The sequence below is a fragment of the Penicillium hordei genome, assembly GCF_028827395.1.
Source record: "Penicillium hordei strain IBT 12815 chromosome Unknown utg000001l_segment0_segment0, whole genome shotgun sequence".
Classification (NCBI taxonomy): Eukaryota; Fungi; Ascomycota; class Eurotiomycetes; order Eurotiales; family Aspergillaceae; genus Penicillium; species Penicillium hordei.
In genome coordinates this window covers 4,461,250-4,478,160 of record NW_026623142.1, presented here as the reverse complement: position 1 = coordinate 4,478,160, position 16,911 = coordinate 4,461,250, and the positions used below count along the sequence as shown (strand labels likewise).

Here is a 16,911-nt window from a genome sequence, read left to right as displayed (position 1 = left end):
CCCTCCCCCCGCCCCCCCTTGTTCAAGTAACCTTGTACTCTCCCCGTCTTCTCTCTGCATTATCCGTATATCGTAGGTGCCCTCTCTCCTTTCTTGCCCCCTCTAGGCCTCAAGGCACCCGTAGAATAATTACCGAATACCCGATGACGATATATCCAAAAACGTCGAGTTGAAACAGATGAAACCATCAGAGTATCGCTGTTCTTCTATGAACGCCAAAAATAACTTGATCTAATCTGAGGGTCTCATCACGTCTACAATGCACCTTGTTTGTGTGCTCCACGTCATCTCTTAGTTCCCGGCGTCTCTTACTTCGCTCTGACATGTAACTTCGGCAAAATAGTTTTTCCGACCAAATTCAAGCATCAACCTCTACACTTCTTACCGGGCATTGAAGCCATGTCACTGAAGCTCTCTGTCTAGTCAGGGTCATTTAATATCTCCAGCCATCTCCAGCCATGGCGGTGGCGGATGTGCCCGGTCTCATGGACATTGCCAGGTATGGAGTTCTGGCATGCCGATCAAAAATTCGCGATGCTAATGATTCTGCAGTACTCTGGCCCAAGATGAGATCCCATTCAAGCTACGATGTGCCATCTGCAATAAGCTGGCAGTGAACGCATTTCGTCTCCCCTGTTGTGACCAATCCATCTGTGAGACCTGTATGTTGGAATGTTTCGTACCTGTCGCAAATGGTTGCTAATCTGATCTCTGTTCTAGGCCAAGCTTCCCTTTCCGACACATGTCCTGTCTGCACACATACCCCCGTCTCTCCTGATCTCTGCAAACCAAACAAGGCTCTGCGGACCACTCTCAAGGCTTTTCTGCGCACTGAAGAGAAAAAGCGGGAAAAGGACCGCCAATCTGCAGCCCCTCCAACACCATCCAATAGCACGCCTGCGGATACAAAAATACCTGTCCAGGATGCAGCTCCTGATCAAAATGGGGCTGAGCTAGTAACAGCCGTGGAGACCAAGGCACCTCTCTCTCCGCATCCTACGGAGGCTACTGAGTCAAAGCCTCAAGAGCCGGGACTAGACACTCCGGCCCCAGACACAGTTGGCGAGAGCATTCCAGAGCCAAGTGCCCCAGATTCGGCCGATCAGCCAGCTCAGGTAATTTCCCACTGCTATCCTACACTCTACTTTTCTAAACTGACCCTATATGTATAGCCCGAGGCAACTGGTGATCAACTCAACGGCACCGAAGCGGCCCTTGAGTCCACGACTGAAGTTGCCGCAGTCAACGAAACCCTTCTAAATGGAGAACCTGCTCCCCCTCCCGATGAGGTTACTGAAGGATCCGCTACCAACTCGATGGCCCCAAACATGGCCGGAAACTTCCCCGCGATGGGCTGGAACGGAAACGGCATGAACCCCTTCATGGCTGGCATGTTCAACTACCCGAACACGATGGGTAAGTTCAATATTACCAGACTTTGTCATTTCGATCTCGCTAATCTCTTTCCACAGGCATGCCCATGGGGATGGACCCGATGGCAAATCAGGGGATGTACGGGATGAACATGACTGGCATGGGCATGAACACTGGGATGAACTACAACGGGGGCATGTATGGGTCGTTAGGATGGGACGCATCCCAACAGAACAACAATATGTGGCAAGGTGGCCAAAATAAATTCAATCCAAATGCTTTCGCAAATGGCACGGGTCCTCCTTATGGAGGAGCATTTGGCGGGTCTAATATGTCTGCTTACCCTTCTCATTCAGACTATCAGTCCGGTTACTACGGCGGTTATGGTCGTGGTGGATACCGAGGTCGCGGCCGTGGCCAGTTTGGCTCCGGTCGAGGTGGCTTTGGACCCATGCAAGGTCATTACCGTCAGGGTGCTAACTCAGGCTATCCCAACCAGAACCCAAATATGGCTAATGGTCCTAACGGTACTCCAATGGATGCTCAAGGTAATATCCAAACAAATGAGATTTCAGAATCAGGTGAAACTGGACCGGATGTGTCGGGTAATCCAGATGATATCCCAACAGGGGCCACAGACCAACCCCAAGGAATCCCCACCATTGACAGCCTTGATAATCCTGTACCAACTGGCCCTGGATACGGTCATATGAGTAATGGGTATGGCCAATACAGGTATGGCAGGTATGGACAAGAGCGCGGGCCAGGCGTCGAAGGCGCTCCAGCTGCTCCTCGCGCCATGCGACAGGGGCTACCAAACACCAGTGTACTACGACAGCGTGGCTTCCAGATTCAGGGCCGAGCCAGTATTTCTTGGTGAGACCTTCCTCTTTTGTCTTTGTCTTCAATATAAATTCTAATTGCCAGTAGTGAACCCACTGAGGACAATCGCACAATGGCTACATCCAACGCCCCGTCCCAACGTGCGCAATCTCGATCTCCATCTCCATCTCCATCACAGAATCCAGCTTCTCGCCCCCGTTCACCATCTATTCATGGTACTGAAGATGACCGTGACAGTCGACGTGGAACAGAAACTAAACGCCTAGATCGGGTTGATGAGCTACAATCCAGCGCTCGTCACTCTCGCTCTCCATCCCGCACGTCCTCTCGTCGATCCTCGCGACGCCGGCATCACGACAGTGATCGGGAGCGAGATCGAAGAACCAGCCATCGCTCACAACGCTCCCGTCGTCACCGCAGCCGCAGCCGCAGCTCAAGTCGAAACGGCGAGGTCCGTTCCTCTGGTCGCCTAGAAAAGATCGCAGAGAAAGACGGATCAAATGGCAGGACCAAAGCATCCTCCGAAGCCCCAGAATCACGCGATCTAGCAAGCCGAATCAGCAGCACCTACCGCTCCACCAAGGACAGGGGCAGCCGCCGCGAAGACGACAGATCACGAGAACAAGACCGAGATCTTCGCCGCCGAGATCGTGATCGAGACCGCGACCGTCGTGGCAGAGACCGTGATTCCGATCGCGAACGTCGCCGTGATGCTGACCGCGATAAAGACAGGACTTCAGAGCGCGACCGCGACCGACCAAGGGAGCGTGAGCGTGATCGTGATCGTGATCGCAAGCGCTCTCGCCGCGATCGATCCCCGTCCGCCACCGGCGGTGACCATCCCCAAGCCCGTCGTGTGAAACGTGGCGATGAGGACCGTAGTCGGGACACGAACGGAGCCTCAACCAAAAGGGCCGAGCCCGATAAAGACCCTTACACTCTTGAGCGCGAAGCACGCAATAAGGAGCGCCTCGAGCGTGAACAGCAGCACCGCGAAAAAGCCAAGTCTGGCCGCCGCCGTGATAGCCGGCAGGACCGTGTGGTGGCAGGCCGTCGCATCAACTACAAGTATGAAGATGAACTCTGAGCTTGGAGTTTGATTCTTCCCTTCCGTACAAAATCATGGGACATGGCGTCAAGTGTTTCTCTTTCACTTTTCTTGCATGTTGTTATTTTCCTTGAGCTAGGATGTGAGCCTGCTCAACAGTAGATATGGGATTTGTGTAGGCTATTTGAAATGGCTTCTTATGGATAGAGACAATGGACCTCCAAATGATGAAACTGAATCCTCCATTCTTATCTCTGTCTTGCTGCGATAGTTTCTTCAAAAAAGAAAATGAAATTCTCCTTGCCAATGGTCTATCACTACTGTCTATCGCGGCGTTATAGATTGCTTAATCCCAATTACCAGTTTGAATAGAACCGAGTACGACTAAGAAAGAGTATTTTAAATTATGTAGGAACAGATTATCAACCTTTATACTATTATCTTACTGTTATTAACCCCGAGCCTAGCTCTAAAGGCTACTATTGAGGGGCGAGGACGGTAGTATAAGGGACCATGAATGGATAAAATCCAAACTTGAGCCTAAGCTTACTCTGGAATTGAGTCTACAAAACCCATGATGGGATGGTCCTATACATCGCCATGGACGAGCACTCAGCATTAGCTACTCTCGCCATCCAATGACCATAATATCCATATTTTGATTTCAATGGGCAAATGTATTGACAATTCCGCTAAAAAGAAACAAAAAAAAAAAAAAAAAAAAACTTATCCACACACTGCACCGCCTCATATACGTCAAACACCGTATGATTCCAATCCGGAGCATAACCTCCCAACAATGAAAGTACCTAGATAATATTTGACCAAGCAGTCTCCCAGAGACCGAAATTAGACCAAATTATTTAGTTCAGCTTGCTCTTCAATGCCTCAATCTCAGCAGTCAGTGTTTGCATTTGCTGTGCCTGAGTTGCAATCGTCTTTGTCTGTTCGGCAATCAGGTTCTTAATCTCTTCGATGTCGTTCTTGGGGATGGAAGTAGTGGGTGAAGGGGTCTCGTTAGCGGGTGATGGGACAGTAGAGGACTAGGAGGATAATTAGCAGCTGATATAAACTGACAAATGTGAATAAGGAATGGGAAACTTACAACCAAGGTGGGTTGAGGCTTTGTCTCAGCTTGCTTTGTCTCAACTTCCTTGGGCCTCAACGGGCTGCTGACACGGGGCGAAGCAGACTCGGCAGCGGCAGGGCGAGTGGGACGCTCAACCGGCTTGGGAACTTCCTCGAAACTCGAGTCGTCATCGTCTGAGACAGTAGCCTCCTCTTCACCATCGGCAAACTTGTTCACCATGGCGGCCATTGAAGCACCTTGTTCCTTCATAGACGGGGCGGGGCGCGCAGCGGGAGTAGGTTGAGAGACGGGCTCGGGGGCGGCTTTAGGGGAAGCAGGTTCAGGAGCCTTGGGAGTCTCGGCGGCCGTGGGCGGAGGGGAATCAATGGAGCCAGTAGGCTTTTCCTCCACTCCTGACACCTCCTTGATACCCTCGCCATCGAATAGGCTGGCCATAGAGATCTTGGGAGGAAGTGCCTCCTTGCCACCCAGCCATTCGGACGAAGACATGGCGGCGGTCACTCCAACCGTGGGTGGGTAGATGTCGTCCTGGAAGGTCTCGGATCGGCGGGGGACGATGAATGAGACAGGCTCGATGTATTGATCGTTGACAGTCTTGTAGGCGCGAGCGACTTCGTTGTCATGCATGTTCACGCCACGCTTGGGCATGAAGGCAACTCCTCGCTGGGGGTCGGCAGATTTATGCTCGGAGAGGAACTCGAACTTGTCGTTCTCAAGCTCGAAGTATCGGATATTTCCGTCACTATTGGTTATCAGAAATTGAGAAGATCCAAGGGTTCAATCATGGACACTCACCCTCGTCCAGCCAAGTATAGCATGTTAGTTCCATCATCCCAGAAAGGCATGCACACGCCAGAAATGGAGTCCAAGGTCTTGAAACCGTTGATGGGTTCCCGCACGGCACGGATATCCCAGAGCGCCAGCTGGCGGTCGCTCATCTTGGAGAAACCGGTAGTCGCAATGCGATCACGCTCTCCCAGCCACACAGCTCGGCTGTTCTTGGCACCGGTGTGGCCATTGGTCTCGTGAGCTGGACGTTCCTGTCGCACATCCCAGATGCGGAGCTTCTTGTCACGCGAGGTGGTGACCAACAAGGAGCCGTTGGCACTCCACGACTGCGACTGCACAATATCGCCAATGTTCAGCGTGAGCTTCGGTGCACCGGCTTCAATATCCCAGATCTTCACGGTATAGTCGCCCGAAGCCGTGGCCAGCACGTTTTCTGCCGCGGGGTTGAAGAGCACGTGGCCAATCTTCCTGCGGGGAGGGGTAAGCATGAGGCGATAACAGATTTGGTCAAAGATTCGTACTTAGGATGGCCACTCAATTTGCCAATAGGCGCGAGATCCTGGATGTCGTCGGCGTCGGCCTCAGGTCGAACGGTGAAGTTCTCTGGAACCCGCCAGAGGAAAACCTGGAACCAGTCAGTCGCAATGCTGATAGCTGTTGTTAGTCGCACTATACCTTGCCGTCATCGGATCCAGAGGCAATCAGGTCGTCGTTGAAAGGGTTCCTGCAGGGTTTCAGTTGGTTGCGGCGCGGGCGTTGTACGTTCGAATTCCTTACCAGTCGGTGTCCAAAACGACAGCAGTGTGGCCTCGGCACAATGGGATGCGCTCAGGGAGCTTGCCCCGTTCCTCAAGAGGGATAATCGCAAAAGCGCCGCCACCACCTGCTTCCCAATTGACCGCAATGTGTTTCGGGTTGACCTAGATGCACCGTAAGACCGGGTTCGCCAGTGAAACATCAGGGGTGACGCGGAAGGCAAAACACACACCTTGAGAAGGTTTGTATCCCAGGCGTTTCGGGAGACTCGAAGGTTATCGTAACATTGATCCTGCGAAAGTCAGAATAGGAGATCGGGGGGGTAATAGGAGGTAGCCTTTACCTTTCTCGTCGATCGCCCGAAGACGTGGCCTGTAACGGTCAGCGGGGAGGCGCATTTTGGTTTATAGACGTAACTCACGATATTTGGAGGAACGAACAAAACGCCCGGACATGATTACCAAGTATTCAAATGAAAATGTTGAGCAAACAAAAAAGTAGAGCAAGGAAAAAGGAGTAGGTGAAAGAGACGTTGGAGAAGCTCAAGCAACGGGGCTACTGGGGCTGCCGCTGTTTCGGGAATTCGAGTGGAGGCAAAGGCGCCCCACGAATTGCCAACTAATCTTGGAACACCTTCAAAAGGAGTTAACAAAGGACAGCAGGAAACGTCTTTAGGGCATTGTACTATCTGATCTTTGTGTGTCCTTCTTTCATTTTGGACATTGAAGCCTTTCATCTGTGGCCCTGGAACGATCACGTGTTACTTTCAAATACCGCTCTTTGGTAATACCAATACAACACGATTGATGCCATTGCCGAATTTGGATTAGCGTCATACACCTGCCTGAGTCAGCAATTCTTTGTTTACTTTGCATTTCGTCCCTCCAGAAACCAGTTTGCGCTCATTTGATGCTCATACTTCAAAGGTTACTGCCCAGACCATCTATTGGTATGCCTTCTACCTGCTAGTTTTATCTCAACTCGCTAACTTGAAGTCTTAGCGGCCAACACATACAGTGGCTGGACGTGAGCTCCTCCTTCTCGCCCGGATACTCTATTCGCCGGTAACCTGGCGGTCAACAAATCCCAATATGGAGGGTGAAAACATAGTGAATACCCCACTTTGAGTTTCTGTTACACTAGAGGATATGGGCGCATGACTGACCATCTTCAGACCAGAACCAGGTCGTCTACTCGGACGCGCCTACCACAGGCCGGCCTACGGGAGGCCACCTCCGCGACGACCAACTCGCGCTCTGGCATCATGGCGCCAGGTACAATCGCAAACAAGGCTATGAGCATGTCGCGTATGGAAGACCCTGACTCGTTGGCGCAACATGAACTGACAGCGCCGGAAGCAACCCGTCCGAAAACCGCAAACCCGGAAACGAAGAGACCTGGATCCGTCACCCGACAGCCTAGTACTACAACCAGGGCGCATAGCCGGGGCAACTCGTACTCATCTTCCACCATGTCCCGGCCGACCGCTCCTGCATCTCGCGCAGCCAATGGCACCTTTTCCTCAACCGTCGGCCCCGGCACGCGCCCAGCATCGGCCATGTCCCGGCATCAATCATCCTTCAACGGCCGCAGACCCGTTGGCGCATCGATTCCGCGCGCAGCGAGCGCGTTGGATACCCATATGGAAGACGTCTCTCCCAGTGTGCTAGGAAAACGTAAGGGTATGCCACAATTTCCCTTATCTCCCAGTTGTATCCCCTCTTGCCCCGTTGGAACTGTGTCCCCCGGATTGGATGAAGGTTGGAATGGGGTTGGCGAATTGGCGGCGCTCTCTCTGTCTGAGAAACCTGTCTCTTTTCCAAGTCCTTCCAGCCAAGCAACTATTCCCGTGTTGCCCAGTACCCCATTTCGGAATGTTTCCACCGTTACCACCCCAAAGTCACTCGGATATGCCCAGCCCTCCTCTTCCTCGTCTTTTTTTACCGCCCCTACCGCACCCTCCAGGACCCCATCACATTCCCAGCGGCGCATTGTCAAGAAACCCTCACACCCCGCGTTTTTGACCAAAGGTTCTTCGATCAGAAGTTTTGACAATATAACAGGCCCGGAATGGGATCAAGCCTCTCGCGAAAAGAGCATGGAGGGATTGATGCAGACTTTTATGGCCCAGGTAAACCAACAAGGTCAAGCAAGCTCTGGTCTCAAGGAGACTGTTGATTTGTACAAGTCAAGGAGTAAGTTTAGTCAGATAAGGGCTATATTTAAACCGATCTAACCTCTTCGTCCAGTCAACGAGCTCGAAGCCTCTCGGGATGAGTTGAAAGAACTCAATATTACCCAGCGCGTGGAATTAGATTCACTGCGAAACCAGCTACATACGGCAGAGCAGGCGCGTAAAGAGGACAAGCGAGAGTATGAAATCGCCATGGATGATCTTTGCCAGCGCCAGCGTATTGAACTGGATTCGGTCCAACAGCAAAACGGAAGAGAAATTACCACAATCACTGACCGACATCAAGAGGAAGTTCGCGACCTGAAGCGAAGATTCGATCGTGAGATTGAAGACGAAAAAGCAGCTCGACTAAGCGCGCTCGGGAAACTCACTTCCCAATCCGCACTTGATACCCAGAAGTCCCAAATTGAACTGGAAAGGAAGGACCGCGAAATTACGACATTGCATGATGGGCTACAGACCCTGAAGGCGGAACTCGATCGCGAACGAAGAATTGTGCACGAACTCAAACTCAATCTGGATACCACAAGCAGCAACAGTGTTACACTGGAATCATCAGTTCGTGCTCTTAAGGCACGCATTGAGTTCCTTGAAAGTGGACGGGAGGAACAGTCCAAATCTTTTGAGCGGTGCAACCAGCAGATGATGGATGCATTTGCCGAGACAGAGGCAATAAAAGAGAAGCTGCGCAGGGAAGAAACACTCCGGCGCAAACTTCATAACCAAGTGCAAGAGCTCAAAGGCAACATTCGCGTGTTCTGCCGAGTTCGCCCCTCACTTAATAGTGAACCTGCCTCCGATCTCACTCTCATGCAGTATCCCGATGAAACCGACGATGGGAAGGAGATTAATATCCTTGGCCCTGAAGAGAGGAGCAGCCTTGGAACAGTTAACCGGAAGAACAACACCTTCTCGTTTGATCGTGTATTCAATCCATCCACCCAGAACGCTGAGGTTTTTGATGAGATTAGCCAGCTTGTGCAGAGCGCGCTGGATGGCTACAATGTTTGCATTTTCTGTTATGGCCAAACTGGTAGTGGCAAGACGCACACAATGTCATCGGCCGACGGCATGATCCCTCGTGCTGTTCACCAGATTTACGAGACCGCGCAAGGTCTGGAAGAGAAGGGCTGGCGGTACTCAATGGCCGGTAACTTTGTCGAAGTTTACAACGAGAACCTCAATGATCTTTTGGGCAACCCGGATGAATTAGATAAGAAGAAGCATGAGATTCGCCATGACATGCAGCGGGGCAAGACTACTATCACCGACATTACAACTGTCGACCTAGACTCCCCCGAGATGGTTAAGACCATTCTCAAGAATGCTGATGCCAACCGCTCGGTAGCAGCAACCAAGGCCAACGAGCGCTCCTCGCGGTCTCACTCTGTCTTCATTCTCAAGCTCACCGGCCAGAACCACATCACTGGAGAACGCAGCGAAGGCACGCTGAACCTCGTTGACTTGGCAGGAAGCGAACGTCTGAGCCACAGTGGAGCGACTGGCGAGCGTCTGAAAGAGACCCAAAACATCAACCGTAGTCTCAGTTCTCTAGGCGATGTGATTTCTGCTCTCGGCCAAGGAAAAGAGGGAGGTCACATCCCATACCGGAACAGCAAGGTATGTTTCTTTCACAGTTATTTCTTCGCTTGGTACTAACTCACTCTCTAGCTCACCTACTTGCTCCAATTCTCCTTGGGTGGAAACTCTAAGACTCTCATGTTCGTTATGGTCAGTCCTCTCCAGGCCCACATGTCGGAGACCTTGACTAGCTTGAAGTTCGCCACCAAAGTACACAACACCCACATTGGCACCGCAAAGCGACAGGCGCGTGTTCGTGACGCCTGATTATGATGATACATGATACCTCTTTTCCATTCTTGAATATATTTTGTTGATTTGCTCTATTGGGGTAGGGGTCTTTAACGATCCTGTCCTCTACCCTGGCGTCTTGGTCGGACTGTTGATGTTTTTCTTTTTCTTTTTTCGTCTTCTTTGGCAAGCCTTTGGAGATATTTGGTTCCTGCCTTAGCGTGTGATTTACTGTATGGACAATGATACATTTAGTTTAATCAATGCACAGTAGCAGGCTATTAACGTTTATCTGTTTGGTTTCTAATGTGAGAGATATGCTAGTCTTCCTTAATGAATTTACGGATATCCAATATGGTCCGTCCCCTTTTCTCAATCCAAGGGAAATGACCACACTCGCCGTAGGTAATCACTCGGGCATTTCGAATATTCTCTGCTGTCCGTTCCGCAATCCCTATTCCACAGATCATATCTTCACGGCCGAATATGATGAGTGTTTCTGCCTGAACATCACCAAGTCTCTCCACCATTTGCATTGGATCCATCAATTCCTTATCACATCGACCCTGGGCTTGGTAGCACCAAACTGACAACTTGCGATCACCAATATCACGCAGTAGCTCTGGTACGTACTGCTGAGGATCAAAGAAATACAAAGGCCACATGTCTCGCACAGACTCTGTAAATTCCTCGTCGGATCCAATCTGTCGATTCATCACACTATCCCAAGCATCCTGGTACCGAGGATCTATGCGCGTCGCTTCGAGTTGCAACAATCTCTTATCCTGAAATCCCACTAGCTGGTGATCGAGGAGAACGAGCTTGCTAACACGACTGGGATACATCTCTGCGTACCCTAGCGCAATCGCTCCGCCGTTCGAGTGACCTAGTAAAACTGGATATCGTTCCAGATGCAGGTGCTGGCGGAGATCCTCCAAGTCTGACGCAAGATCGGGCATGGTGCTCATCTGGGATGCTAGTGGTCTGGATGATCCATCCGTTCCACGAGAATGGAAAAAGATGACAGTATAACCGTTGGTATTTGCGGTTCTGGTGTGGTCTCGCGGACTCCATAACTCTTGGAGTCCTTTTTCAAGATATTGGGATCCTAAGCCCCAGCCAGGGGGTTGAACAACAATTAGATTGTGTGGATCTTCGTTTTCGGTGCATGGACGATGCACGACATAGTCAAATATCAACTCTTTTGCCGGAACACTGAAGGTGTGGATTCCTGTGTTGAGCACTTCCGACATTTGGAAAGAGTTTGAGAAGCAGCATCAATATCCCAAAACCATGCTAGGTAGATCTACAATCGAAACCAAATTTTATTCCATTCAGGTGTCAAACTGTGACGTCATTCCGGAGAGTACTACTATGTTGTAAAAGCAGAAGTAATCTGGAATGAAGAATAGAATTTCCAGCTAGAGTTGACTAAAGTATCTGTCGGCCTTCTGCTTCACCTGCTGAGCCTTCTGTTGAATAGCAATGGCGTCTAAAGTTCCCTCCTCGCAGATATACGCATCTATGAGTCCAGCCGGAACCCATTCGAAGTAGATATTCTTAACTTCGACTGCATAGTTGGTGTTGTCTCGATCGGCCTCAATTCCCTCGGCAAGAATCTTCACTCCTTTGATGCCGCCGTCAACCCAGCAGCCCACCAGCTCTTTAGGATCATTCTCTTCGTGGCTATGATCGCTCTCAGCACCAGGCTCAGCCACCTTCTCCAGCTCACTGACAACCAAAACTTTGGCGGTAGGACAAACATGCCTGGCACTCAGAACAGCTGGCAAAGATCCAGTTTTATTGCTCACTGAGCCTGAATCCGAGATCCGGTCTGATCCAAGCAGGACGAAATCCACGTCCTTGCTGGCGAGAGCGGCGGATGCATCGGAGTACACAGTGAGTTTCAGATGTCGATCGGAAGACGGGGGGAACCTTGATTGAAAGGCAGAGAGGATCGAAGATGCCATATTGACTCCTTCGCACAGCGGACGGGATTCCAATATCCTGAGGTCTAGATTAGTAATTGGGAGGGATGCGAAGGCCTCCAGAATGCTATCCCGGATGGTAGAGCTCGCGGAAAAGGTGAGTATGACGAGAGAGGGCGCAGGCGATGAGATTGCTTTAGACAGGAAGTTGCATTCGAGGTAGGTCGCAAAGGAGCGTTTTATACGCTTGGGCATCTCCTTGCGCTTGTCCAAATGGTGGTCGAGCAAAGCCAACAAGCGCTCCCATGTGATATTGCGGTCGAGGGTGTCATGTACGATCTCTTCCATGTCGGCCAGCAATCCGAGAAATGCATTCAAGGTGGCAGCGCCCATGCTTTCTCGTCCATTTTTCCACAGATGCCAAGCAGCCATTCGAGCAGTTTCCCACCACTTTGAGTCAATGTCCTCCTTCATCTGTGCAATAACGTCCCGGAAGGCCCTCAGCGCAATCGAGGTCAACTCGTGCGATCCACTCTGATGATCTGCCTTCAGTTCACCCAGACCCACTGTGAGTGCGTTGCTAGCGCCCTCGTTCATGTCGCTTTCGAACCAGACTCGTCGCAGGCTTTCTTTCAGACGTGGTACGCCACCGAATTTCTCATCATCTTGGATTGTATGGGGACTGTACCACTCCCAGTTTTCATGCTCCCAGTCAATTTGGATACCCTCCTCCCCGCGACCACCTTCACTAGAGTCCTTGAGTCGAAATAGGAATGGGAAAACGGTCCACTGCCGACCGACAGAAGGCTCACTGAAGGTGTATGGTTTTCCCTTTCGCCAAAGATCAATATCTCGTGGGGTGAGAGTAGTCTCCTCTTTCAATTCGCGCCATGCTGCTGTTTCTGGTATTTCATGACTCTCTATACTGCCGGAGATGGGAGCGAGGTGGTGCCTTGAGAAGTCGGTCAATATGGACACCGGGCTGTTGACAGTAAAGCGGGGTTCTTGGATACATACTGGTATGTGCTGACTTTCTGACTTCGCCGAAATAGAGCAACTTGAGTTACTCCTGCATCTGAGCAGACAAAAGAGGATACCACTGATCTCTGCTTGAACTCGGGGTTGCTCTGGTTCATATTGCTCTTGTTGGAGGTCTAGAAATAGTCAGGGAGAAGATAAACATAAGCTCAGAGTTTCGGCTGCGGGATATCCGCAACGTCGTCACCATCGCATCATCGCATTATCGCATTGGCAAGAACTCATTTACTGGCAATAATGTTCATATAAAATTTGTCTTCTTCCTTGAAATTCTTGACATTCTTGAAGAGCATTCGCCTCTAAGTACCAATGACGTCATCGTTGTTATATTCTACGAATATCAAACACTGAAGTGATACAATACTCCAAGATGCCCACTCTCACAGGGTCATGTATTTGCCGGAATATCGAATACGAGCTAAAGCTCGCTTCGATTGACGATGCGAGAACATCTCTCTGTCATTGCCGCAACTGCAAGGTATATATACTCAAAGATGAATGGGAAATGTCATTTCGTTAAATCTGAAATCATTGTACAGAAAGCTTTTGGAACTAATTATGGCCTGACAGCCAAAGTCCCAAAGGACACGTTTAATCTCACCAAAGGGATACCAAAAGAACATGTCGCAGATAACGGATCTGGAGCTGTGATTCATCGAGAATTTTGTCAAAATTGCGGTAGTTTTATCCTGGAATATGGGGTATGTTAACTTTATACAATAAGTACAAGGGCATTCTAACACAGAATCAGGATGCTGCCAAAGACTGTTTTCGCTACATCTGTGTCGGATCTTTAGACGACCCAGAAGCATTACCCCCAAAGGGAGAGTTCTTTTGCAAGGCACGGGCGAGCTGGATGCCGGACATTCCGAGTGAGTTTAGTATGCTGGTCTGCTGGCTCTTTTTACTGACAAATATACGTAGATGTATTCCACAAGCAGACGGTATATGAGTAAGGAGTAACGGAATGGATGGATGTTTGCTCGGTTTTTCAAATACCTTGCTTGACTATGTATATATATATATATTTACATAGAGTCTCAATATATATCATATACCATCCACCGTCACACTTTTCACAACCATATCTGGCGCCAATAATTTATCTCGAATAGAGACCCCATTCAAGAAGTCATTACTATCCACCCGGCGATATCCATCTTCTAGCGTTTTCTCAATACCAGCCCGTAGGTGACGCTCGGCCAACCGGCTCCTTGCTTCTAGCGGATCGGAATCGACGAAGACGCGATAGTCGACAAGTTCAGCAAGTTCACGCCAGCCTGGATCATCAAGAAGCAGGTAGTTACCCTCGACGATAATGATTTCTGCATCTGGCGTAATAGAAATCCCATTCTCGACAGGATCTTTCGCTTTGTGATCGAATGTCGGCGCGCGAATGACATCCTCTGGTAACCATGTCCCAGAATAAGGAGGTGCCAGCGGTGTTTTGTCGGCCCAGGTGCGGAGCCGAGAGATAAAGGCTACAAAGCGGCTCACGTCGAATGTCCACGGAGCCCCACGACGGATATGTGCCTCCCTGGGGTTGGGTAGCTGATCCAAAGCTGCCCGAGAAAGATGAAAGCCATCCATGGAGAGCAAGGCAGCGCGGGAAGTTGAGCTCTGATTCAACTGTCGCACTACTGCCTCGGCTGTGGTAGTCTTTCCTGAACCGGGGATACCTGCGATGGCAACTAGGAAGCGTAATTTGGGATGAGCTTCGGCCTGGTTGCGGATGACATCCGCCAGTCGCCGGTACTCGGATTCCATCTGTACATCGAAGTTAGATTGACTAGTATGAAGGCCTAGATGGAAATTTACCTTGAATCAATCACACATGGATATATCTTATAGTGACGCAAACTGAAGTAGATGCCTCAACCACGGCTGGTGACAATCAACGGATCATGCTGCGCAAATGGCGAAGAGCGGATTCAGCAGCTGTCCAGGTATTGTTCAAATGGTTTAATAGAAGCGCAGGGCTAAGTTATGTATGTGTTGGTGGAGCGGGTGCCGGGTCACAGTGTTCCGAAGCAACACAGTGGCCCTCGGTGTTGTACCGCTGGTTTGTAGTTGTGTCGACTCGGAACTCCTCCTCTATTGGGATCCCCGCAAGTGCTTTTTGGGGTAAGTCAATCAAAAGGGGGGAAACCTAGAGGTGTTGATACAGATGTGGATTATGACGGCAAAATCATATCGGGGCACAATTCTCCGGCGTTACACCCGCTTACACTTCGTGAGCTTCACAAGGACATCATTTGATTTTGGTAAATGAGACTGGAATCCAAATCAACTCTTGAAATGTGAGTTTCTAAAGGAAAAAAAGGGCAAGAATGCAGGAATGCAAAAATGCAACAATGGCGGCAAAAACATGTAGGGCTTTGATAGCCTTGAGACGCTAGACCTGCGACCATGATGAAATCGAAAAAACAACAACAACAACAACAATAACACCAGAGCCATAATTCATATATAATCCCGAAAATGGAAATGAGAGCACTGAGAACAATCCTAGTCACACCGTCGTGTCTTTGGTCAATCTGGAAACCGTTTCCACTTCACGAACAGTTGGCTTCCGATGACCTTTCTGTTTCTTCTGTTCCGGGTCCACATAGAAGCACAAGAGCTGTTCCGACCAACAATGAGAACACTGAGGTCGTGTATGGTCACAAGTAATCCGTTGTTCACGACAGGCTTTGCAGTCCCCCGGATTTAGCTGGTATGGCCTGTTCAAATCCGGGGAAGCCTCAAATGCGGTACCCCGCCATCCAGACCATAGCCACTGGGAGATGCGACCGCAAAGTCCACCCTTCATCTGCCCGTACATAGGCGGATCACAGGGAATCTGTTCTCTGTATATTCTATCAGCCTTGACCAAGACTTGAGAATCAACCCTAAAGGCTCTACCTAGATAACCGCTGGCCCTGACTCGGCATTCTGGGGGTTTCTCCGTTGCTATATCTGCCACTGAGAATATTGATTCATGGCAGAAGTGGAGGTGATGAGCCAGAGAAAAAAAAAAAAAAAAGGCCGAACGCGAAAGATGTTCACAAGGCCAAGGCAATGCATACGCCGTTAGGCCGTCGGGCCCCCTGCAGCAAATAAATAAATACCGCACTTCGGGTGTCATATTAGGCAACTGTAGATGCAAGTGATAGGGCCAGGGGGAAATAGCATATTCTTAGGGGTTTTCAAGAATTTCGGATTCGATCATGTTATCCCCAGAGTAACGTCAGGCGATATTTGATATTCGGAGTTGTACACTTCGGAATTTCGTTCCACGAGACGCTGTGAATGTCGGGTTTACTGTAGAACCGTTGAAACGTCATAATAACTTCAGACCAGAAAACATGTGCGGCAACAAAATAAATGTTAAGATGAACTTTCAAGGTTGTTCACAATAGTAAGTCAACATGGTTCGAATAAGCGAAGCAATCAAAGATGATCATCGGAGACTGGAATCTTACTACAACATCATCGTCAACTCCGAAGATGAAGACGAACAAACCCGGTTTCAGAATCAGTTTACCTGGGAACTTGCTCGACACGCCATCGCCGAGGAGCTAGTAGTGTTTCCTGCATTGGAAAAAGTTCGATCTGACGGCAAGGAGAAGATAGATGATGATCGGCGTGAGCATTCAGCGGTAAGTGTTCACATCTTAAATAGAGAGCAATGCTAATGTATTATAGCTCAAAGAGATGCTATACGTTTTCCAAGACCTGAGATCTTCTGATCCACGCTTCTTCCCTACAATTACGATGCTGATGGAAGGTCTTGCCCGGCATATGCGCGACGAAGAGGCAAATGACCTGGTCATATTGGAGGAGACCCTCACTTTTGATGAGAGCGAGGGGCTGGGTGAATCTCTCGACCGCACCAAGATGTTCGTACCTTCTCGCTCGCATCCATATGACTTGGACAACTTGCGCTTTGAGACTGTAGCCGACCTGATCACGGCTCCTCTGGATCGTCTTCAAGATCTGTTCCGAAAGTGGCCGGAGGAGGAAAGCATGCTGACTGCGCCATTGGAGTAGATAAATA

The 16,911-nt window shown here is 49.9% G+C and overlaps 8 protein-coding genes across 8 annotated transcripts; 4 read left to right on the top strand and 4 right to left on the bottom strand.

The window, feature by feature from the left end:
* Positions 1-458: 458 nt before the first annotated feature.
* Positions 459-3,304, top strand: N7537_001703 (RING finger protein; the record flags this gene model as incomplete). The annotated part of the gene is made up of 6 exons (XM_056892761.1): positions 459-499; positions 553-662; positions 721-1,115; positions 1,173-1,416; positions 1,473-2,250; positions 2,305-3,304. 6 exons carry the CDS (start codon positions 459-461, stop codon positions 3,302-3,304), a joined length of 2,568 nt encoding a protein of 855 aa, XP_056757756.1.
* Positions 3,305-4,128: 824 nt separating this feature from the next.
* Positions 4,129-6,355, bottom strand: N7537_001702 (coronin; the record flags this gene model as incomplete). The annotated part of the gene is made up of 9 exons (XM_056892760.1): positions 4,129-4,308; positions 4,371-5,097; positions 5,151-5,612; positions 5,666-5,769; positions 5,820-5,868; positions 5,922-6,064; positions 6,133-6,192; positions 6,244-6,272; positions 6,322-6,355. 9 exons carry the CDS (start codon positions 6,353-6,355, stop codon positions 4,129-4,131), a joined length of 1,788 nt encoding a protein of 595 aa, XP_056757755.1.
* A 459-nt stretch (positions 6,356-6,814) lies between these two features.
* On the top strand, positions 6,815-10,055 carry N7537_001701 (putative kinesin family protein (KlpA)). Its single transcript, XM_056892759.1, has 5 exons — positions 6,815-6,849; positions 6,902-7,009; positions 7,075-8,095; positions 8,150-9,714; positions 9,766-10,055. The coding sequence occupies exons 2-5, from the start codon at positions 6,992-6,994 to the stop codon at positions 9,940-9,942; spliced, it is 2,781 nt and encodes a 926-aa protein (XP_056757754.1). The 5' UTR covers positions 6,815-6,849; positions 6,902-6,991; the 3' UTR covers positions 9,943-10,055.
* Positions 10,056-10,226: 171 nt separating this feature from the next.
* On the bottom strand, positions 10,227-11,159 carry N7537_001700 (alpha/beta fold hydrolase; the record flags this gene model as incomplete). Its single annotated transcript, XM_056892758.1, has 1 exon — positions 10,227-11,159. One exon carries the CDS (start codon positions 11,157-11,159, stop codon positions 10,227-10,229), a length of 933 nt encoding a protein of 310 aa, XP_056757753.1.
* A 168-nt stretch (positions 11,160-11,327) lies between these two features.
* N7537_001699 (translation initiation factor eIF-2B subunit family protein) lies at positions 11,328-12,970 on the bottom strand (the record flags this gene model as incomplete). The annotated part of the gene is made up of 2 exons (XM_056892757.1): positions 11,328-12,786; positions 12,852-12,970. The coding sequence occupies 2 exons, from the start codon at positions 12,968-12,970 to the stop codon at positions 11,328-11,330; spliced, it is 1,578 nt and encodes a 525-aa protein (XP_056757752.1).
* Positions 12,971-13,242: 272 nt separating this feature from the next.
* Positions 13,243-13,828, top strand: N7537_001698 (GFA family protein; the record flags this gene model as incomplete). Its single annotated transcript, XM_056892756.1, has 4 exons — positions 13,243-13,350; positions 13,412-13,573; positions 13,624-13,744; positions 13,797-13,828. 4 exons carry the CDS (start codon positions 13,243-13,245, stop codon positions 13,826-13,828), a joined length of 423 nt encoding a protein of 140 aa, XP_056757751.1.
* A 94-nt stretch (positions 13,829-13,922) lies between these two features.
* N7537_001697 (phosphoribulokinase/uridine kinase family protein) lies at positions 13,923-14,639 on the bottom strand (the record flags this gene model as incomplete). The annotated part of the gene is made up of 1 exon (XM_056892755.1): positions 13,923-14,639. One exon carries the CDS (start codon positions 14,637-14,639, stop codon positions 13,923-13,925), a length of 717 nt encoding a protein of 238 aa, XP_056757750.1.
* A 1,643-nt stretch (positions 14,640-16,282) lies between these two features.
* N7537_001696 (uncharacterized protein) lies at positions 16,283-16,904 on the top strand (the record flags this gene model as incomplete). The annotated part of the gene is made up of 2 exons (XM_056892754.1): positions 16,283-16,513; positions 16,560-16,904. 2 exons carry the CDS (start codon positions 16,283-16,285, stop codon positions 16,902-16,904), a joined length of 576 nt encoding a protein of 191 aa, XP_056757749.1.
* Between the last annotated feature and the right edge of the window lie 7 nt (positions 16,905-16,911).

What these genes read in the sequence shown, in the direction of transcription:
- N7537_001701 (XM_056892759.1), top strand. An exon ending in TGATTTGTACAAGTCAAGGA is followed by an intron (nt 8,096 to 8,149) that starts GTAAGTTTAGTC and finishes CTCTTCGTCCAG; the next exon opens with TCAACGAGCTCGAAGCCTCT. An exon ending in TCCCATACCGGAACAGCAAG is followed by an intron (nt 9,715 to 9,765) that starts GTATGTTTCTTT and finishes CTCACTCTCTAG; the next exon opens with CTCACCTACTTGCTCCAATT.